We start from the raw sequence: 23452 nt of genomic DNA on the forward strand, positions 1-23452 counted from the left end.
TTCTTGATGTTGCCCACAGCAGCTAGTAAAAAAAGACGAGCTACAGAGGCAGCCATCTTACGATGCAGTACCTGTTAGTGACCACTAGGCGTCTGCTCATCGGCGGTGTGTCTAATAAGGGTATGGTGGCCGCTAGGTGGTAGCTCTGCACCAGGATTTCCTCCTCCCAGGTCGTCGAAACAACAAACCGAACTACGGAGCAAGCGGGGTGAGAGAACGTCCGAAACCGCCTCTGACCGCGACTTTTAAACTCTTTTTTACCGATTTGTAGCGGAATCCAAACGGAGGCTGTATACGAATGGTAAAAGTTACGATTCTGCCGGACTATATTTTATAACAAGGTAAGTTAGGTGTAAAATGGCGGAGAGCTATGTGGAAGTTAGTTGATTTGTATTTTGCTAGCCGTCTCGTTAGCCAGGCTAGCTCTAGATGGAGCCCAGAGCGCGGATGCCTGCCTGAACCAAGTCGCTTCGCTAGCTCGCGGTACATAGCTACTTCGGTTGTTAGCACGCTAACAATCCGGGTTTTTAGCACGCTGGCACAAAAATATTGAGTCTGTAACCCAAATGAGCACTTATCGTTTTAAGTAACTTAGGTACACTTTGTGTATTTGTAAACAAAGTGTTTGTGGCTTATGCAACACAGTAGTGGAACTCTCGAGGCAAGATGGAGGACGCAAGGACGTGATGTTTTTTTAGGTAACGTTAGCAGTAGCATTTAGCATGGCTAACTTCCACTGGAGTTCTTCTCAGCCCAGCTTAATTGTAGCTTTTCTGTAATGGCCATTTGCTTTATCTTTGAGTGAGCTCTGAATACGAGTCATGTCAGGACAGTAGGCAGATATGGCCATTGGAAATATTACTGAAGAGCGTCATTGTGTAGTAGCTAACATTAGCTTGCGCTTGCGTTGTTTTGTTATTATGGTCCAAGTAGAATAGCATTAGTTAACGCTGGCATGTCACTGATTAAATATGAGAATCCACCAAACGAGACAGTTGCTTCTCTGGGTCACAAACATTTATTTATCGCAGCTCGCTGGCACCGAGTAGTGCATGTCCACTTTATCGAAATTCAACTAACGCTAGCTGTCGCTGGGAAAAGACGCCTAAACCATCGCTTGCTTAGCTAGTGGTGCTAGCACCAGAAGCGCACCGGCGTCAATTTTGACAGGAGCCGACGAAGAGCGCAGTGGTGTCGGCGTTGTTGGAGTGCGGAGAACCGATACTCTGTGGCATAGCTGACTTGCGGGAATCCACACGGTTATTGTTCGCCACGTTGTTTTGTCTAAAACCGTATACTCTAGCGTCTCAGTAACAAGTAGATGAGATACACTGCTCGATTTGGCGCCACTTTTTCAGTCTACACCCATAAAACCCCTTGGTCTTGTCATGCAGTGCCCCAGTACTAACTCTAACGTTATAAAGGAAACAAGCACGTCAACAGTCTTCAATCAAAAAATATCCCAGTGAAGTTAAAACTCAAAGTTATAGCTACCACATACATGCTGAGTGGGTCTAGGTTGACTGAGCGTTTAATTGTGTCGATATATTGTATATTCATTTGTTGAATCCGGTTGGACTGAGGAAGCTGCAATAATTCCTGTGTACATCTTCATCTAAATCTGTGCAAGTAACAGATGACAACAGTATGGCTTGATAATACTCGCGTTTTTGCATACGTGGGTCATCGTTTGCAGGACACTGTGAAAGAGGATCCCATGACTAATGTTACATCAGAATTATAACTGTTTTACTGAAAGTGTGCTGACTGCTCAGAAATGCTGTCATTGTAGAAGACACACTTACTGTGTCATGGCTGCATGGACTAAAGGACCACCTCACTACAAATAGAGCGGGTATATAATGGGTGGAGTTTGTGTTTCCTTTCAGTATTTGTCTCTGAAGTACTGTTATTGACTTTCCTGGCATGCACTTGTGTTTTTGAGTCGTGGTTAAAGTAATAACCAAAGTAAAATCCCAGTTTCAAAAGTTGCATCTGCTCTCTTTGATTGTATGTGCTATTAATTTACACACCACAACCATGCAGCTCTTTCTGTGTGGCCTGCATTTGCTTGTTGATGTTGATACAGTATTTTGATTGGAGGAGATATGTATGGGGCGGATAGGGCAGTGCCGTATTTGGCCATTGAGGAAGACACTCCAGTCTTCCTTGTGTGACGTTGTCTGTAAACTGAGGGGAGCAGAGAAAGAGAGGGAGCCAATGGCTAGACAGCTGAGTCTGACAGGAGCATTTGTGTCCACCCCCTGTTACCATGTGAAACTTTTTTTTCTCTCTCTCTCTCTCTGAATGGCATCAAAGAAACATTTGCTCACTATTCCAAGAGCTAAACACAATTTATGTTTCACTTTGCATTTACTGTTTCTCCATTGTTGAAATGTGCAAAAGGATCTCTACAATAAGTAAAATGCCTTCTAAATTACTATATTTTATATTTTAGGTCATATGCAATCTCTCCAGTGTTGTATTTTCTGAGGATATCAAGCCAGTTATAAGTTGAAGTTGTCCAGAAGATGTTACAGAAATGATAGCAGCACCAGAAATACCACCAGAGTTCTCCTATGCCCAGTAAGTGCACACTTCCACTTTTTATTTGAAGTTTTATAGTTTTCCTTTTAAGGTTGAGGTTGATATGAATGCTCATTCTATTGTCTGTGTGTCTACCAGGGATACAGACACTCGATTCTCTTCAGATACAGACTTCTCTGAGGATCCTGATGGAAGGAGTACAAACTCAGCTAAAGGAAAGGTATAGAAAGCACATGACATCCTGGAAAAAAGAAAAACAGTATTGCATTTCATTTGCATTTATAGATATTGGACATACATAGTTAGCTTTGTGTTCTCTTAATTCCTGTATTAGTTCTTACACTTATACCTTGTGGTTCTTTGTTCTGTTTCAGGGAGGAAAGAAGGGGAAGAAAGCAGCAGGAGAGAAAGGCAAAGGTGGAAAGGGAGCAGGCCGGATAAATGGCCATCACCAAGAGAATGGCATGGAAAACATGATGCTGTTTGAGGTGGTGAAGCTGGGCAGGAGTGCAATGCAGGTATGAAACTTTTTTTCCCCACTGACATTCAGGTGGTGCTATGTAATTTGTGATTAAAGAGATATCTTTCCCTTTCTTCCTGCAGTCTGTTGTTGATGACTGGATTGAGTCTTACAAACATGACAGAGATGTTGCGCTACTAGATCTCATAAATTTCTTCATCCAGTGCTCAGGATGTAAAGGTATGTGTGTGTCTAAGCCATCATACTTAATGACTGACCACTTTTAAAGTGTCTTGAGGAAAATGTTTGCTGTTGTGCATCTTACATAACCCCTCAAACATATTTAGTACTCTCTTTGTCCAAAGTTGGTCTTGCAGACCGCTTAGTAAACTCTCCTCAGTTTAATCCCTCTATGTCTGTCAGGTGTGGTCAGTGGAGAAATGTTCCGCAATATGCAGAACTCTGAGATCATCCGGCGAATGACAGAGGAATTTGATGAGGTAACTTCACTTTTTTTATTATAATCATTACCATAGCCACCATAAATACATTAAATTTATTAAATAGCAATAAATTAAATTTCAACTGTTAAATTTATTTTATTTTATCAAGGAAAATAGAACTTACCTTTTGGTAACCTTAACATAGTAACTAATTGTAATGGCCTGTCATCATAACATTTACTGATGTTATCCATCTGTACCCTCTACAGGACAGTGGTGACTACCCTCTAACTATAGCAGGGCCCCAGTGGAAGAAGTTCAAATCAAGCTTTTGTGAATTCATTTCGGTGCTAGTGCGCCAGTGTCAATACAGTATCATCTATGATGAGTACATGATGGACACAGTCATTTCTCTTCTCACTGGACTTTCGGACTCCCAAGTGCGAGCCTTCAGACACACTTCAACACTGGCAGGTAAGATGAAGTGTGTGTGTGTTTATTATTGATGCATGTTATTACTGAACTCTAGTAATCCATGTGTTCAGTAAGAGTACATTGTAGGTTGAGTGAGGAGTATTTATTATCATTGCAGCTAAACTGCATAAATATGAGTACACTGATAAAATTGGCCAACAGCTTTGCCCTGATGCACATATTTAGATTTTTTTTAAATATATTTTTATTTATTTGTAACTACACTTAAAAATCGTATAGATGATAACATTTTATTTGTCTGAGATTTAGACTGTCTGCGTGTCTTCACAATCAGAGTCACCTTTATTAGCCAGGTTTCTGCATACAACCAAGGAATGTGACTTCAGTTCACTGAGCTCTCTATGCACAAAATTAAATAAAGCTAAACTTTCAAGAATGGAAGATATTAGGTGTAAAATAAAAAAATGAAAAAAAATATATTTAAAATATAAAAATAATCATATTTTTATATATACATTATGTGAACTATTGCAGTATTAGTGCAGGGATTTAACTATAAGCTACATAATTAATAATTAGGCAAATATCATAAATGATGACTATAGCGACTGATAAATTTGTTGAAGATCCATGGAACACACATGGAAGTATTTTCCTTCATTAGATATTATTTTTAGTTTTGTTGGACATGTAAGAGAAAGGAACTTATACTTCAGACATTTATTGCATATACATAGTAACTCAGGCTTCATGTAAGCAGAGTTCTGGTAACCTGGTGGGGGCCAGTTTATTTGCTCTTCATTAATCAGAGATGTGTAGGACATACATAAAGCTTATATATACTGACAAATTGTAAATTTTCCAACAACTCATTTATTGAGCAGGTGTGTGATGCAACTACAAATATTCATGTATCATTCTGTCTAAAAAGTCATTTTCGTCCTCACCTGTCCATGGTCAACTGTAATACATTTTTGTTATGCTTGCTATTGGGCTGTTCTGTGCAGTTTGCAGCAGTTCTGCTGGTGCATAACTACATTTACTGTAATTAGTAATGATTGTTTATTGTTCCTCTGAAGATTTAAGTTGATATAGATTCATATTCATGGTCCACATAATTTGTTGACTTTGTATAATTTCTGACATAACTTCATCCAGTATAAGGTATAGTCACCAAAAATAATAGGGATATAGCCACTGGATAAACTGTTTATCCAGTGGCTATATCCCTTTTATTTTTTATTAATTACTTTTACTTTTGATAGCCATGAAGCTGATGACGGCCCTGGTGAATGTAGCTCTAAACCTGAGCATCAACATGGACAACACCCAACGCCAGTATGAGGCAGAGAGGAATAAAATGGTGGCCAAAAGGGCCAATGACAGGCTAGAGCTGCTTCTGCAAAAACGCAAAGAGGTATGGGTGGTTTTTTGTTTTTGTTTTTGTTTTTTTTTAATACTCCTTACTAAAGCACTTACACTAAGAGTGCATCGATAAATTCATAATGAAGAATGAAGGTATGCAAAAGGAATAAGTATGTTATTGAGATGAGTCAAAACATTTGATAAATGGCAGAAGCAGAGGAAAGTGATTGTAAGTTAAAGAGTCAAATATACAAGTCTGCTCTGTCATGGCCTGGAAGGAGGATGGTAATGAAGTTACCATGAAGTTATGGACAACAGAGATTCAGGAGCATGCCAAGTCAGCAACATTAACTTTACACATTGTAAAGAAAAACATTAAACAACATTAAAAGTTATGTAATTAAACTAATTTAGAACCATTAACATTAGTAGTGGCAGTGCAAACATTTTGTCAGTAACTAGATATGCAATACTAATTTAGATTGACTCATTCACTGAATGATTGTAGATCGTTGTACACTGTGGCACGCTCCAAACTGGAGACAAGTATTTACATTAGCAAGACAGACCCCAGTTATTTATTCATTTTTACTTCTGTGCTTATCAATCAGATCTGAGATTCCCGAAATTGATTTTTGTATCTCGTTAAGAAATTTATCTTGACTGAAAGGAAAAGAGATGGAACTGTCTTGGGCAGTACAGCCCCTAGGATTTACGGCATTTTTAAAACTCCATACACCATTACCCAGAGATTAACATTTCTGGAGTGGAGCACATGAGTTAGTAGTAGGATACAAACAAAAATGGTGACACTGCAACATTTCACAAACCTTTCTACCAACTCTGGCTGGGGAAGAAAACAAGTCTATTCATTTTAAAAACACAGTGACAAGATGCCCAGACAGAGTTGTATGCAGCAAAGCGGGTCTCCTCCACCGCCTGCACATGCACACAGCCACGTCTTGCCATCCAGACAAACCAGGCAAAAAACACAATGTGTAAATGCTGGTGAATTACTCCAGTTTCTAACCATAAATCTGTTTTTATTTTTAGAACTGCAACATCTTTGTAGGTGGTGGACCTGCAGTGACTGTATTAACGCTGAGTGTTATTCGTTGTCAGTTTTTCAGGTTATATAACAGCAGTTCCCACTGGGCATCCATCTGTTAGTTCATTCTGCCGCCACACTACAGCATGGTGGTGTAGTTGGCTGTCACATTTCTTGTTAACAGTCACTCCAGGTTACTTCTTATTGTAGCATTGTAGTCAGTTAAGTTTTTTGTTTGACCATATAAATGAGCTCATGTGTTTTGTTTTGCCTTTCATTTCAGCTCCAAGAAAATCAAGATGAGATTGAAAACATGATGAATGCAATATTCAAGGGAGTGTTTGTTCACAGATATCGGTATGACGTCACGCAGTGCACATCTGTCAACAATAACTTAAACAATCCTTTTGACTTTGTTACAGCTGTTGATGTTGCTATCAAAAAGCTCACATTTTTTATTGTGTTAAATATATTTTAACAGTGATTCGATAGCAGAAATCAGGGCAATCTGTATAGAAGAGATTGGTGTGTGGATGAAACTCTATAGTGATGCCTTCCTCAACGACAGCTATCTAAAGTATGTGGGATGGACGATGCATGATAAGGTGGGTTGAAAGTTTCTTTGACTCTTTTTTTTGGGTTTCTGTAGTCCTTTAAACATCCATGTTCCACCGGAGTTTTCACTTTATTTTCCTAATTAAAACTTTTCTCAGGACTGTGTGGACATACTGAGCCTGAGTGACATCTCTCTCAATCTGTTGGCTTTGTTGCACCTTCTTAGAGTAGGATAGCCTGAAGCTTCATCAATTTTAGTACGTAATTTCTAATTTAGCTCCACACAGTGTCAATCGAAGCAGGTGTCTAATTGGGGAGTTAAAAAAGAAAACACCTGTATGGGTGTGCAGGGCTCTTAAAGCCACAATGACTCTGCTACAGTGGAACCACAGAACAAATTAAGAACATGGGTCTGAAACCATTCCAGTACTGACTGCCAGGTCTCATAGATAAACAAAAACAGGTGAATCTTATTTTTTTCTGGTGTTTTGAGGTTTTAGTTCTTTTTCACTTGAAAAAAACAGGTTTACCCATGCAGTTTTTATCAGATGGAAAATAATTTTGAATCTTGTTTAATCATAGATTAAAAATTACAGATTGCTGCTAAATACTGCAATAACCAATAAATGATTGCTTTCAAAATTTCTATTCCAGCAAGGTGAGGTACGCCTGAAGTGCCTGACAGCTTTGCAGGGTCTCTATTACAACAGAGAGCTCAATGCAAGATTGGAGCTTTTCACCAGTCGCTTCAAGGTCAGCACCACCTGCTGGACAGCATAGACACAGCAGCTCAAACTTTGTTTCACAATCAGATGCAGCAACAAACATTGTGCCTAACTTCGGATATACATTTTAGATTGCACTGACAAAATTTCACACAATAAGTACATTTTTAAGAAGTCCTTTTATCCATAGAACTTAGTAAATCTGTCATTTGTCTTTTTCCACAGGACCGCATCGTTTCTATGACTCTTGACAAAGAGTATGATGTTGCCGTACAAGCAATTAAACTACTCACTTTAGTCTTGAAGTAAGTGGCTGCTTTCTTACTGTTACGTCAATAGTGCTGTTGTGCTCATGTTGTTTGTATGTTAAGGACGAGCCCTTGTACACATGGAATGAATGAGTTATGTCAGATACACGTGTACCAGTTCCATCTATTTTGTAACTTTGGTTGATGATCCTATGTTTGTCTCTGCAGTAGTACAGATGAGGTGTTGACCCCAGAGGACTGTGAGAGTGTCTATCACTTGGTCTACTCAGCACACAGGCCCGTTGCTGTTGCAGCTGGAGAATTTTTGTTTAAGAAGTATGTCACACATAAACCAAACACATTGAATAAGAGCTAATAAGTGAAGAGGGAAGCAGTGATAAGTACGGGAAAAGCAAAACATTGTGGCTTTAGCATCACTGTGAATTTTCTCAATCTCTTGGAGAAAACAGAAGTCTGTTTTGTCAAGGTGATTGATGGTCTCTTTTGAAAGTTGAGTTCTATTAGTGAATCAATACTGAGCTTTGTTTGAGTTTTAATTTTGAGTTCTGCTTGCTTCTTCTAAAAATCCAGCCGATAATTGTTTTGCGGTTGAATTTATGTGGTACCCCACTAATAATTGCTATTTTCAAAGATTGTTCAGCCAGAGGGAACCAGAGGAGGAAGGTGCCCCCAAGAGGAGAGGCAGACAAAGCCCCAACGCCAATCTTATTAAGACCACTGTCTTTTTCTTCCTGGAGAGTGAGGTATGTTATTGTATTTTCTTTTTTATACTCATTCATAGGCTATCACTACTGTCTTTGTAGTTATGTAGTTGAAATTATTCATCCTTCATTCCTATGAACATCTCTCTCCTTAGCTCCATGAGCATGCAGCCTATCTAGTGGACTCCCTCTGGGAATGTGGTGCAGAGCTACTGAAGGACTGGGAGTGTATGATCAGCTTACTGCTAGATGAACCATTACCAGGAGAGGAAGGTATGTCAGTCTCCATAAATGATATGTTGTTTAGGGCACCATAAGTGCGCATCTTAATTGTTCTTGTTTTTTGCTTTTCTTTTTGCAGCTCTTACAGACAGACAAGAAACGGCTTTGATTGAAATCATGCTGTGCACTGTACGTCAGGCTGCTGAATGCCACCCACCTGTTGGAAGAGGCACAGGAAAGAGGGTAGGAGTGGCTAACACACTTTAAAAACTAACAAGATTGGTTTAATCTTGTTTTGCTTTGTTTTTTTGTTTTGTTTTTTTTCCCAGCATGGCATGACTGTAGTGGAACTACCATGTCGAAGACAGTGTTGAACATTATTCAGTTATTTAACTCTAGGTCTGGGCCAGAGCAAGCTAAATTCAAAAATTCTTAAAGCATGTCCTTTTAATAGCACTTCACTGTGCAGTGCTTCAGGTAAAGGATTGTTTTTATGCATGGCATTTATTGAGTAAAGTAGAGAAATAATGTAGATTTTTGAATACATTACATGGAGAATGTTTTTTAATAATTTGTTATTGTGTTGTGGTCAAGTCTGGAATAAAAGAACCCACAAAGCATTGAAGATTTATGTATAGGGATTTTCCCTCTAGACACTTTTTAGGTATTATGGTAAACATCATTTCTTATTGGGTTTAACTATTTACCCTTAAATTTGTCTTTGAAATTAGCAGTACTAAGCGATATTCCACATTTCACCATCTGTTCTGGGTTATACTTAGTAAAGTTGTATAACTAATAGAAACTGAGATAAACATGGCAACAAGAAAAACATATCTGAGAGCTTGAAATTTAACTAAATCACCTTTAGTCAAGTCAAATAATAAAAGCAGAAGTCAGTAGAGTTATTGCGTGCATGAAAGCAAACTGGGTGTGAAGCCATGTGTCTGTTTTGGTCCCTCTGTGGTCAGGTAATGACGGCTAAAGAAAAGAAAACTCAGCTGGATGACAGAACCAGAATGACAGAGCTGTTTGCTGTGGCTTTACCTCCTCTACTAGCCAAGGTCTGTTATATTCGCAGTGCTTTTAACAAGCATTCCTCTTGAGAGCGTTTGCCCTTATGTATGTTTTTGTCAATTGGAAAATATCAATTTGTGTAATATTTGTTTCACAGTATGCTGTAGATGCAGAGAAGGTGACTAACTTGTTGCAGCTTCCTCAGTTCTTTGACCTGGAAATTTATACAACAGGTCGTCTGGAGAAGGTAAGATAGTATGGACTCCACCAGTCAAATTAGGAAACATTTGACCATTTTATTAATCATATTAACAATATTTTCCTCATTAACCGGTCTCATACTTAGTGTCACATTTTCTCTGATGCAGCATCTGGAATCCCTGCTTCGTCAGATCAAGGAAATTGTGGAGAAGCACACAGACACTGAGGTTTTGGAGGCTTGCTCCAAGACTTACCATGCCCTCTGCAATGAGGAGTTTACAATCTTTAACAGGGTGGACATTGCCCGATCTCAGCTTCTGGATGAGCTGGTGGACAAGTTCAATAGGCTACTGGAGGATTTTCTACAAGAGGTAGGGGTGACAGGACACACATATCAATCCTCCTGAACACAGTATTTCATTTCATTGTTATGTAAAACTATCTTGTGGTCTTTTTGGTAAGATTGACACTGTAGCTTTTATCTCCACCTGTAAACATTTAATTTAACAATTAATTTCACATTTTTTTTGTTTTTATTAAGGCAGGCAGGGCAGTGTGTCTAAGTAATCAGAACATACCTTACAGGGAGGTTTAGAGAGCCTGCAGGCCAGACATCTAAACAGGCCTCCCAACATTTCTCATTTGCCTTATTACATTGTAAAATGGAAAATGTCAAAAAATTCCAGCTTCGCTCAAAGTTTTTTTTTTTTTTTTTCTCCACCAAGTATGGAGCACTAAATTAACAGCAATTAGGTATAAATATTTTAATGGCATACTGCATATGTGAAACACTTCTGCATATGTGAAAACTGAAGCAGCTCATCTGTTACATTTCAGTTTTATCTCAAGAATCTGAAAACTTGAATTTGCATCTTTTGAGGATGAGTAAACATCTTAATCCATAAAATTTAACAGTTTCACAATTTCTCTTTCCAGGGTGAAGATGCTGATGAAGATGATGCATATCAGGTTTTGTCAACGCTAAAGAGGATCACAGCATTTCACAAGTATGAAATTTATCAGGAATTCTTCTCGCAATCCACTTTTCCCATCTCCTACGCTTTTTCCAGTTTGATTAGTAATTTACCTGTGAGACTGACTGAGACTTTCTCAAATTTGTTGCAGTGCACATGACTTGTCAGGTTGGGACCTCTTTAACAGCAACTTCAAGCTGCTCAACACAGGCATAGAGAATGGAGACATGCCTGAACAGGTTATTAAAAATACACATGCACCCATTGAACTTATGACTGGACATATTTTCACTTTTTGTGAATATTAATACCTGTTCATCTGTCTTTTTTTTTTTTTTTCTTCTTCTTCTTCTGAGCAGATAGTCATCCACTCTCTGCAGTGTACCCACTACGTGATTCTGTGGCACCTGGCCAAGTTATCTGAGGGAAGCTCCAGGAAGGTGAGATTTCCGGTTTGTCTTCTGAACTCTTTTGTGTAGTGCATTTGATGGGTGTGAGGAGTGGAAGTGTAATGTGTATTTTAAAAAAAAAAAAAAAAAAACTGACTGTTTTAAATCAGGATGACCTGGTGACCCTGAGGAAGCAAATGAGGGCATTCTGTATGATGTGTCAGCGCTACCTCACCAATGTCAACACAGCCGTCAAAGAACAGGTGACATGGACACAAGAACAATAACTGAGTAGTAAAATCTGTTTAAAAGCAAGACAAGAACAAAATATAAAATGAAACCATATTTTAAAAAAAAAAAAAAAGAACATCTGCACTGCATATCCTCGTTTGCTTTAAGTGATGAATAGGTATTTATGAGAAGTCAGATTTTTACAAATCCATTAGGTGTTCTGTTTAGTGTACTTAGATTAGTTTAAACGTCATTCTCAAAGTGTGCTTTTGTATAGCACTTACCAAATATAGTTTTGACCTTTCGTCCGTTCTTTCCTTCCACAGGCCTTCACAATCCTCTGTGATCTCCTGCTCATCTTTAGCCACCAGATGGTGTCTGGAGGCAGAGAACACCTGGAGCCTCTAGTTTACTCCCCGGAGGACTCACTGCAGTCTGAACTGCTCTCCTTCATCTTGAACCATGTCTTCATAGACCAGGACGATGACACAAATAGCACAGGTACAAATGCAAATGTGCAGTTGGAAGCTTGTTTCACTTCTGCTCTGTTCTATTAGTCAAGGTGAGCAAGTGAAAGGACAGTCTTAAAAGAGTGAGTGTGTAAGTATTATCATTTTTATTTTCTCAGATGGTCAGCAAGATGATGAGGCAGTGAAGATTGAAGCTCTGCACAAGAGGAGAAACCTCCTGGCTGCCTACTGTAAACTGATTATCTACTGTGTGGTGGAAATGAAGACTGGAGCTGACATTTTCAAACAGTACATGAGGGTAAGTTTTTAATATGAATAAATAACAGCTCTGGAGCATTGTAGCAATACAGTGTACATCTGGATAAGAGGTTGGTGTAGGTGAAACACATGGTTTAAAATTGAAACATCTGCTATTGCAGGAATGAATCTATGTTCTACATGTTGTTTATTCTTTGTTCTTTTATTTACAGTATTACAATGATTACGGTGACATCATCAAGGAGACTATGAGTAAGACTCGGCAAATTGACAAGATTCAGTGTGCCAAGACACTCATCCTCAGTCTGCAGCAGGTCAGTGTACACACTTTTGCTTATTCATTAATTAATTTAGGAATTTTGGCCTTTTGTTCTTGTGTCCCATTTTTCAGAGATTGTTAATGTTTTGACTCTCTGTTCCTGCCAGCTATTTAATGAAATGCTGTCTGAACTGGGTCATGGGTTTGATCGCTCCTCCTCAGCATTCTGTGGAATCAAAGAATTGGCTCGCCGTTTCTCTCTAACCTTCGGTCTTGACCAAGTCAAAACCCGAGATGCAATCGCTATGCTTCATAAGTAAGGCTTCGTTCTGTTCTTTTAACTTTGCATTGCTCTTACATTTTTTGGCCTTGAATCTGGAAACTGTCGTGGCAGACAAATTACCTCTTGGTTACCATGTTTCCTTTTCTCTTTTTTTTTTTTTTCTTCTGGGTTTTGTCAAGCCTTGTGTGATAGGATATTGCAGGTTTGTCCATTCCCATGCACTGAAAATATTTAAGAAAAACAAGTAAAACCAATGTTAGCCTGTTCCAACACACGGAGGGGCAACAGTGCTATAAAAGCAAAACTGGCCTGTTATATACTGTGTAAGGAACCACACATTAATCAAAAGAGCAGCACAGTGTGCTCCTTGTCTTAAAAACATTTAGCTCACACATTTTGCTATTGCTACAGTGATCATTTCTGCTGCTACATCAGCTTGTACAAATAAGTAACAAGTGCAGTGGCAAAAAAATCTTGTGTATATATATTTGCCAGTGTGGATCGCATATTTAGGTAATGGAGCACAGGCTGGAAATTCTGCTTTGACTTCATCTAGTGTTCAAAAGGTATAAACTTTGAACGTAAAGCTTTAGCACGAGGCGATATGACTGCTGGGTATAGTCAAGAATAATAGATAAAATCACTGGTGGCAGTGACGTACAATACACCCAGAAGGAAAACTGTTTTAAAAGTTTAAGGTCCGGTGTTTGAAATCACTAGGGTTTGTGTAGGAGCAAGGCACCAGAAATTCAGTATTTTAACTTGTTCAGTGTTGCGATATATAATCTGGAACTTGTTTTAGAATAATTCATTCCAATGTGATATTAATTGGGTTTTATTGTGAATATAACTAGATTAGTATCAAGTAACTATGAAGATATAAGTATAGCCATAATATCCTGGTTTCATTAAGATTGGTGATTTCATTATAAGCTGAGAAAAACATTGAGAGGGAGACAAGACAGGCTGGATTCTGTACCAGTGTTTGAAAACATTTAAATTTGACTGTCAGCAACGTCAGCTAAACGGTAAAAGCTACTGTAAGCTACTCATGCTTCTAGCCTTGTGGGAAAGATGTGCTGCAAAATAGCAGTATTGTTGATTCATTAAAAAAACAATATACAGTATTCACTAAAATCCCACAAAACTTTAAACCTCAGTTTGTTTTAGGTTTTGAACTGTAACTGCACAGTTTGGGATAACCTTTCATTTTATGTTCATAAAACCACTGTACTCCGCTCATGTTATTCTTCCTCTCTGTGTCTGTGCAACTCTCAGGGATGGTATAGAGTTTGCATTTAAAGAGCCTAGTCCCCAGGGAGAAGGAGGACCTCCTCTTAACCTGGCTTTCTTGGACATCCTCAGCGAGTTTTCCTCCAAGCTTATGAGACAAGACAAGAGGACTGTGTAAGTTTTTTTTTTTTTTTTTTTTCTACTAAGCTGGCAAGTGGGAGGATTCAGTGTCTCAGAACAACAGGTGTTTGTGACAACTGGTGCAACTGGTGTTTCTAAAGCATGAGCGGTCTGATTGATATGCAGCTGTTTTTTTTTTTTTTTTTTTCTTCTTCTTCTTTTCCTTTGACCTCCGTTTGGAATGTGCACCTGGTTTTACATTAAAGTTTTACTTTAAAGTTTACTTTAAAGTTTCTCTGGATCCATGAAGTTGTTCATTTTGTCTATGTGATATCCCATTACTCCCCAGCCACATGTACCTGGAACGCTTCATGACGTTCCAGATGGCGCTGCAGCGAGAGGACTGCTGGCTACCCCTCATCTCCTACAGGAATTCCTTGCAAGCTGGTGGTGATGACGATACCATGTCAGTGATGAGTGGCTATTCCAGCAGAGGCTCATCCATTCGCTCCAAGAAGAGCAAGCCCCCTGCTGCTGCCACAGCGGGAACGTCAGCCACCAAGAGAAAGCTGCCAGAAGGTATAATACACTGTCAATAAAATCATTAATAATGTTTAACATTTGTGGTAACTGTGTTTATTAAGCTTGTTTGTTTTATCCAGGAAAAATGTGTTGCTACATCATTGTTTGAAGCTTTAAGAGAACATCAGCAGTTTTCTAAACACCAGTCTATTCATACTCCTCAACACTCACCAATGCACAAATACAGAGTAGGTCTTCATTTGTAGAAACGTGTATTTTAGCTCAGTCCAGCCCAGCCATGGTGTTAGACAAGCAGAGTTGGAGCCTAGATTAACGCAGATGTTTGCCTGCTGGCCTGGCTCAGCTAATCAAGTTGATGTGTGAGGGTAGGAAAGAGTCACAGGAGTCAAAATGTTCCTTACCAATTAGTGTCATCTGTATGTTTCTCTGCATGACCACCAATGTCTGTACAATATTAAATGTTAAGATGACCAAATTGTTCCAAGGTAGCAAAATATAGTACATATAGATTGGTGAGCGAGGCTAATGGTAATAGCACAGTCCAAATATGTGATGTCACACACCTGGTGGGGGTTGTAACTTCTTTGCCAGTTGTTTTAGTTTTTTATATTTAAAAGCCAAGATAATTTGTGTAGTCCTCTCTTTTACCATGAAATGCACACTAGTTTCTGTTGTGAATAACCACTGGGTGCAGTTAGTAGACAGTCTTTTGCAACAAATACTGTATTGCACCTCCTTTGAGAATTCAGGGAGTTTGAATTCAAAATACTACACAACATCATCTCCTTACAGGTCTTAACAAAAGTTCAACTTTGAGAATCTTTGCTTCAGTATAAAGATACATTTAATTTTGTTGAATATTTGACATTGTTCATAGTTATGGGACTCAGGAGGAAATTTTTGGGTGAAAATGTTAGATATAACAAAACAATCATGTGCATATTTGTGATTTTGTCTTAACACTTTGGTCTGTTCCTTCCAGAGGAGAGTAGCAGCAGCAGCGAGGTGTGGCAGCAGAGCATGCAGACTCCAGTCATGATGCCATCCCCCCACCTCACCTCCACTGCCATGCGAGACCCTAAGAGAGGTCGTGATGACAGCTTCATGGGGGTTTACCCCCTCCCTCACGACCAGCAGCAGCCCCACCAACATCCACAGCACCATCAACAGACACCTCAGCACCACCAGACACCCATGGATTACAAGTATGTACACCTCAGTGTTGGATTCCAGAGGTGCAATGATCCAGCCAGTTCACATATTACAGGAGTCACAGTTCAGTACATACAAGATATTTTTAACAATGTTTCACTGTTAACAACTTAACAGATTTCTTTATTCTCTTTTAAACATAGCATGCAATAGGTTTTTAAGTTTCACCACTTTATTCCCTGAGTGGGTACAATTAATATGGATATTTGACTCAGTCTTTCAGCTCCAGTGTGCACATCATCAAACTTTTGACTCACTGAATGTTGGGCCAAAGCACTTTGCTGCATTGGCCCAGAATTTCTGAAACTCATTTGCTGTTTTCTTTGAATTATCTGTTATTTCCTGCATCCTTCCTACCACAAGATTTTATAAATACATCTAGGCTCATATCCAGACACATCATTTAGTTTAGTAGATTACTTATTCTGTGAAAATGGGATCAGAGGACTGCAATATGAACCAGAATACATTAGGAAAGGTCTCACTGTAATTTCCCGTTTGTGTACTATTCATGTTTAGGGCGAATAACAGTAAAATACTAGTACTTAACAGCCTTCCATATTAGCTTTATGGGGAAATTACCTATTAGTTTATTTATCCATCCTAACTTTTCACAGGCACCAGGTCAGCAGTACATTTTGTTACTGATCACATGGTTGTGGACTCTCCAGTTAAATCACCAAAGACATGGATTGCAGACTTGGCTAATTAACGTACTTTTGTGCGTTTAGTTCCCAGGTGACGTGGATGCTGAGACAGCAAGAGGAGGCACGCCAGCAGCAGGAAAGAGCCATGAACTATGCCAAGCTCAGGACCAATCTGCAGCACGCTATGTAAGGCACAGATACTCCATGCAACATCTCTTACAAGCATGTACAAGGAGAAAGCAATCTCCACTCTGTTTTTATTTATGAATACTTTTATAAGCACATTTATGTGCATGTCTCCTTGGAGCTATCTGCATCCAGGAAAAAAATGGACTCTCAGAGTAATAAGTGTCCCTCCCTCCTTAACTTACCTTGCTGTGCTAACCAGTATTTGCATTCTCGAATAACCACATGAATAGTTCAGTCATTATACAAAATCTGCTCTTACAAAGTTGGAAAGTCAACCCATTTATTCCAGTTCTGAGAGAATTTGCCCCTGGAGCCTGCCTGAGTAAATACATTTTTTGTTTTGAAAAGTTCTGAGATGATATCATACTAATTTTCCATCAGCACTGGTGCTGGGTTTGGCCACTTTTTTGTGATTGTCTTAAGCTAGAACGGCCTGTAGCAGCATTATATCTTTCATCTCTTTCAAAAGCATAAGCTTACCCAAAGAAAGTGTTTCATAAGTATATTTCCGATGTGAGCTCAATTTAGGGCAGTCCCAGAATGTATGGGAATGATGTGTGTCCACACACCCTCATTGTCTCCAACATACTAAACTTGTGTTCTTGCCTTCTGTCGTGGTAAAGTATTCTTCTAATAGTGTTCTCTTCGATCTAAAGAGTTAGTTGAGGACCACTGGGAAAACTACAAATTTTACCCCAAAAATCACAGAGCTATATCCCAGCCTTTTTTCCCTGTTTTCCTTTTATGTGCACTGTCTTCCTTTTTAGCGGAGAGGAGAGCATCATGAGGAGTCTAATTCTGTTATGTGTTTCTGCAGCCGCCGCGGCACTGGGCTTATGGAGGAAGATGAAGAGCCAATTGTGGAGGATGTGATGATGTCATCTGAGGGTCGCATGGATGATCTCAATGAAGGCATGGACTTTGACACCATGGACATTGATCTGGTGAGATACACCTGTTTGATTTTTACGTAATGCAGAAGGTAGTATTTATTTATTTTAATTATGTTTTGATTTTGAACCGAATATTGTGTGTACCGTACTTGTGACAAGACTATAAGCCGCTTTGTCAGTGATATTGTAGCGTTGACCAACCTGTTTCTGTTCCTGAATGTTTGGAAACAAAGCTCCCAGATAATATATATACTGTAAAACGCAGCAGTTTCAGCTCAACTGAATTCATTGTTGACAAGCATGTCACCTTCAGTGTGCTGCTTAGGTCCCACCTGCAGCTCCCTCTGAATGATCAGGCTGTTTCAAAAGGTCAAACCACATAACACTCAAATATTTACTTCACCTGGTAAACACCTGGTAGAATTGCCATTAGGAGGCTTTGTTGGTGGGTGTTGCTCTTCGCGATACAAAATATCTGTTATAACAAGAACAGATGTTATCTGCCTGCATGGTGAATGTTATTCTGAGGAAGAGCCGATTTGATTTGATTAGCATGCAACAGTAAATAACAAGTATCTTGTGTTTTATTTTTTAATTTTCTTCCACAAAAGAGAAAAGACAAAAGAAATCTTAAAAAAAAAAAAGAAAGAAGATTTGACTGGGGGATTGATATATCTGGTTTTTATAAAGATGACACAACATGTACTCTGTCAACAGGGCTTTGCAACTGTTGGTACAACACGAGGCAACGTGATGAATTTATTTCACCATTTACACCAAGACCACAGAACCATGTATGAGCAAAAGCCAGAAATAAATTTTTATTCCAAGACAAATGTCTGTTTTGGATGCTTACTCTAGTGCTGCGCTCGATGAGAGAGGCTCCAAATGTCATGTTGAATTAACCAGAAAATCCAACAACTATCCAAGTTCCTCTTAATTCACTTTATTCATTACATCTGAGATAAATTGTTTCCAATTTGAGCTACAAGAGTTTAATGCAGCAAATATGTGCTGATAATCTATATGTTAATAGTGTAATGCATATTGCAGAAGTCTTCATTTTTAGTATGAGCAGATTGTTCAATGGCTGTCTGCCAAAGCAGCTGTGAAAACAAGAAAGGTTTTTGGAATATCAGCTCTAATCACTCTGTCCTCCTCCAGCCACCTTCTAAGAACCGTCGAGAGAGATCTGAGCTCAAGCCAGACTACTTTGACCCTGCTTCAATCATGGATGAATCAGTAAGGAACATGTGCACTCGCTAGTACACTCACTAGTTTCAGCTTTATGAATGGACTGCCTTTAGGCTAATGACATACTACAGGTTCAGTATGTTCTTAGTGCCTAAAACAAATTCCACCCTGCTCAGTGAGACTCCAGGGTGCTTGTGTATTGGCTGGCTGGAGAAGCTTGTCAGGCACAATGAGAGCAGCATAATTTATGAGTCACATTAAAGTCACATTATAGTTAGTCTGATTCTTTGGAAGTAAAAATCAAAAATACATGGCATCCCATTATAATGGGCCACTTGCAAGCATGTTGTGTTTGGGGCAGTGACAGAGGCTGTGCAAAACATTTACACAAGTTCAGTTGACCAGGCTGCATGCACTGCAGCCAAATGGCACATTTCTTAATGGATACAGAGCCATCATCTTTGCCTGCATCAGCATGCCAAATTTTTATTTTTTCAGAGCCTACTGCCAGCCTTAAATTCTTGTTTCAACATGTTGTTTGGTCTTCCACTGGGCTTTGAAATGCAGTGGCTCCTCAGACATTGTGTGAAAAAAATATACTGCAGCAGAAGAGTTTTCTGTTCACCAAACCATAAATGCTTTGTTCCATTAAGCTTTTTTCTGTGAAAGAAACATGCAGCACATACAGTTTCTTGATGTTACCCACTGTACACAGGTCAGAACAAGTCTGCCTTTGATCCATTTTTTTCCCACTCTGAATCTTGTATACATTGCTAAAATCAGTGGTGGCTCTAGACATTATATTTTCACACAGTTGATGGAAAGTCAGATGCATTCAGTGCAGCATGTCAGAAGTAAAAATGTCTAACCCCTTTTGTTCCGAGCTGGCTTCAGTCAAAGCTTTTCTTTGTCAGTTTCAGTTCAGCGTTTTATTGTGAACAGTTTGTCAGACTTTCCCGATCAGAGTTGTTTAATTTAAGGAGTCCACATAGGCAGATTTCTCACAGAGACAGTATCTGCTTTAACGATCCTAGTCTTGTTTTAGCAAAATATGATCCTGGTACACTACATTATGCTCAGAGGTTTCACAGCTTATGATATACTGCAACACTTAATGATCTCATGTATTTTCAAATAGCTGGTTGAAAGAAATTGTACTGAAGTCGTACTAAATTACATTAATCACATTAGTTTTCACACTACAGCTGCAATAGAAGTGCATTTTGTTGTCTTTCAATATTATGTCACGTGCTTATTCATTTCATTGACTTTTAAACGTTATAATTGGTTAATAAAATGTTTTGTTTTTCCTCTAGGTTCTTGGGGTGTCCATGTTTTAAGCTAATATCCAGATGATTTTGATGCTGGGATAACAGAAGAGGCGCTTTGTATTTAAAGAGAATTTTAGATGCGAAAACAGAAGCGTTTTCTGTAAGAAAAAGCAAAAACAAAACAAAAAAATTCTGGCTTGTACTCCACGTGGACCAACGACAACCCACACTCAGTGTTGCTTGCTCAGAGAGGACTTTGTTTCAAATATTTACTTTTATAATCTTGGGTAAGCTCTTCCTGTTGAGAAATAGTGTAACAGGCCACTTCCAAACCTATTAGAAACAAGACATGTCTGAAGAAAATCCATAATAGCTTTTTTCCTTTCTTTTTTTTTTTTAAAACAGGGATGGATTGGTGTGTTTAACTTAAACATTTTTGTTTGTCTAACCCTTTTTACAACTGTAGTAAGTTACCAGGTGTGAAGTAGTAATTTATAAACAGACTGTAGTAGCTTGCTTGTACTGTGTTAGCCAAGTGGATGGAGGTCTTTATGTTTCTGTGCTCTTTTTTTTTTTTTTTTTCTTTTCCTCTTAAGGTTCTTTTTCCCTGTTGTTGGGCCTAATTTGAGGTCCTAATAACCACTGGTGGTTAAGATGGTGAGATGTCATGTAGAATCAGTCAGGATCCCTTTATGCTGTGAAGATTCCTAGAGTCCACGTAATGCTCCCACGCAGTTAAGCAGTAAGTCCTCGAGCTTACCCCAACATTTGGGCCGCTCTTTAAACACCCCCCCAACAATGAGCAGTTTTATCCCAGTAGTGCCACTGTGTGGGCTCTGGAGGAAAGCAGCTTGGTCAAAACAAATCACGTTTTAAAAATCCAGCAGCATAATGTTGAAATGGGTATCTCTACATTTTAAATAAAGTTATATATGAATCGGTGCTGATTTTATATATGTGCTTTTGGTTTTCTTATTTTCAATTTTTCAACCTTCAGTCACAAAGTTTGAGATACGTGTAAGTAAACACAAAAATGAAAGCATGTGAAGCCATGCATCAAGGAAGATTTTTAAAATTGTATTTTTGTGTTTTGTTTTCTTTTTTTTTTTTTTTTTTTTTAATTTTCTTTTTGTCTTGATAATGTCTTCGGGTTTCTACCTTTTTTTCCTACGTGTAAATTAGTTTGGATAAAACTGATGAAAAGACTTGTGAAACTCAGCTTTAAGGTTTTCTGAATATGAAAAGTCCTGTCACAAAATACTTAAAAGATTTCAAATGTTGAAAGTAAAGGTAGTCATTCAGACGATACTGAAGATGAAAGTTATTCAGCAGCGCTGTGGCAGCTAGACAAAGCTTAGATTTTGACATATATTTGTCACATACAAGTTTTAATGAAATGTTTTGTCTACTGAGGTTTTTATTTTGTAGTCATTCCATGCTTAAGCCTTAAACATGCTTGTGAAGGTCATCTTCTCTCACAGAAATCTTCCATGTCAGAGGAACAGCCATGTTTAAAGGTGGATAATTGGCTTCTTAGAACATAAAACATGAGGTGGTCAGATGTAATGTGATAAAGTAGATGAACAGCCTATATGTGTTTTGCCTAATTATTTTATGTAAGTAAAAAAAGAAAATTCTTTTAAGGAAAAAAGTACTGTTTATTGTTTGTTACCTACCACTACATTGGTATAAATTCTTATTAGATCATGTGTATATATACAAAATTTAATTTCTTTCCCTTCTTTCAACCATTTCTGTGTTTTATTTTCTGCACTTGTTGTCTATTATCCCATCCTCTTTCAGTCACTCTGTTTTCTGATTTGTACTTGTCTGGAGACAGTAACTTTTGAATAAAAATCAACACATTTCATCTGTGGTACTTTTTACTGACCACACTGAACCTGTTTATCTTGAATTTCCCTTTGGGGACGAATAAAGTTGATCTTATCTTCCTATAACTAATACTTGGGTTACACTGATCTGGGCGGAACAGCCGACCTACGGTCTTGGATTTTCTTTTGCAAATGTATTTAGTTTTGGATGAATATAGTTCACAAGGGGGCAGTAGAGGCTAAGACATATTTAATCTTTAAAATGGCAGCCCTATTACTTTCCATGGTGTCATGCCTAGAACTATATGTGTCCCTTATACATAGGTTGTTGTGTGACAGCTTTTACATTATCAAAGGGGCCCTTTGCAGAGTGACGTCTTGTTCTGCAGACACAAAGAGCTCCATAGTTGCTGTAACGATAAAAGTGAGGACACGAGGAAGCAGAAGAAAGGATGAAAGCAACAGAGACTTCTGTGTTAAGTGCATGTTTAATAAAAAGGAGCTCAGATCAATGCGGGCCTGTTAGAATGGGACCTGGCAGAGAGCTCCCTTCATGTCCAGCCTGTGATACATGAAGAGGCTCATCTATCATTACGTCAGTCTGTCACATGTCGACTGTCAGAATAACATGCAGCCAAGCAGTCGCCTCAACAGCCCCGCTCGTCTTCTGTGTAGTAACACTGCTGGTGCAGAATGAGACCAAAGAGAAATTTTAGGTTAGTGTATAGCTATTGTCATGTTGTCGAACCAATTTGTTTTTTGGGGGGTTTTTTTTTTGGAAGTTGAGGAGGTGTTTCATGTCTACATCTCACGTGTCTGTGCCAGAACGGATTATTTTCACTCTTTTTCTCTAATTCGTTCCCACAGTAGAGCATCTGCTTGGGCTGACTGAGGTTGGTTTGTGCTGCTGGGTTTTAAATCAGAGCCAAAGCCCCTGCAGTGCTTCCATTTACCTCTGATAACCTAAAGGCCTCCACAGGCCCTATCAGCTTTAGCTGGTGTTGAGACCTCAAAGAGGGTCAAGGAGGACTGGGAACCATGACACATGCATGTGCAGAGTTCGCTGTGGAAACTCATTAAACATGTTCTGAAAAGCATCTCATGGCAATTTAAAATTGGCGTTTCCTCTAGTTTATCAACAGCACTCGAATATAATTATTACACTCTCAGGATAACTTGTATATTGAAGATGAGACATATTCAGTATTCTGCAAGGAGATAAAGCCACAGAATTTTAATTCCATGGATAAATCATTAAGGAGAGCGTTGGTTGAAATCTCTTTGCCTTGTAGAGGCAGAGGAAAGCAGCTGACCCTAGAAAATCATTTACCAGAACCTCCCTAAGATTAGACACACATAGACAGATAGACTAGCTTCCATGCCACTGACACTCAAAACACCCACACTAATCTTTTAGTGGCTGGTGATGCACTATAGTACACCCCATTCTTGACATTTCTGGGCCA

General features: G+C 38.8%; 1 protein-coding gene across 2 annotated transcripts; it reads left to right on the forward strand.

Annotated features, from left to right (window-relative positions):
- The first annotated feature begins 112 nt into the window (after nt 1-112).
- Nucleotides 113-22024, forward strand: stag2b (STAG2 cohesin complex component b). Of its 2 annotated transcripts, none has more exons than XM_026330088.1 (34): nt 113-208; nt 2459-2586; nt 2686-2767; nt 2922-3065; nt 3151-3247; nt 3431-3507; nt 3720-3924; nt 5151-5302; nt 6582-6655; nt 6780-6903; nt 7508-7606; nt 7804-7883; nt 8055-8162; nt 8479-8590; nt 8704-8821; nt 8910-9013; nt 9742-9834; nt 9945-10034; nt 10156-10359; nt 10925-10995; nt 11114-11201; nt 11322-11402; nt 11522-11614; nt 11909-12083; nt 12211-12350; nt 12523-12624; nt 12737-12885; nt 14131-14259; nt 14555-14784; nt 15731-15953; nt 16692-16793; nt 17614-17740; nt 18854-18931; nt 20200-22024. In XM_026330088.1, the coding sequence occupies exons 2-34, from the start codon at nt 2543-2545 to the stop codon at nt 20221-20223; spliced, it is 3819 nt and encodes a 1272-aa protein (XP_026185873.1). In that variant the 5' UTR covers nt 113-208; nt 2459-2542; the 3' UTR covers nt 20224-22024. The 2 variants fall into 2 exon arrangements, with proteins under 2 accessions (XP_026185873.1, XP_026185872.1); XM_026330087.2 differs by having other exon boundaries at nt 159-341.
- The last annotated feature ends 1428 nt before the right edge of the window (nt 22025-23452 follow it).

This window comes from Mastacembelus armatus, chromosome 10 (assembly GCF_900324485.2).
Source record: "Mastacembelus armatus chromosome 10, fMasArm1.2, whole genome shotgun sequence".
NCBI lineage: Eukaryota > Metazoa > Chordata > Actinopteri > Synbranchiformes > Mastacembelidae > Mastacembelus > Mastacembelus armatus.

Coding starts and splice junctions, on each gene's coding strand:
- stag2b (XM_026330088.1), top strand. CDS start 2,543: ATGATAGCAGCACCAGAAATACCACCAGAGTTCTCCTATGCCCA. Junction 10,035..10,155: donor CAACAGGTCGTCTGGAGAAG/GTAAGATAGTAT, acceptor TCTCTGATGCAG/CATCTGGAATCCCTGCTTCG. Junction 10,996..11,113: donor AGGATCACAGCATTTCACAA/GTATGAAATTTA, acceptor AATTTGTTGCAG/TGCACATGACTTGTCAGGTT.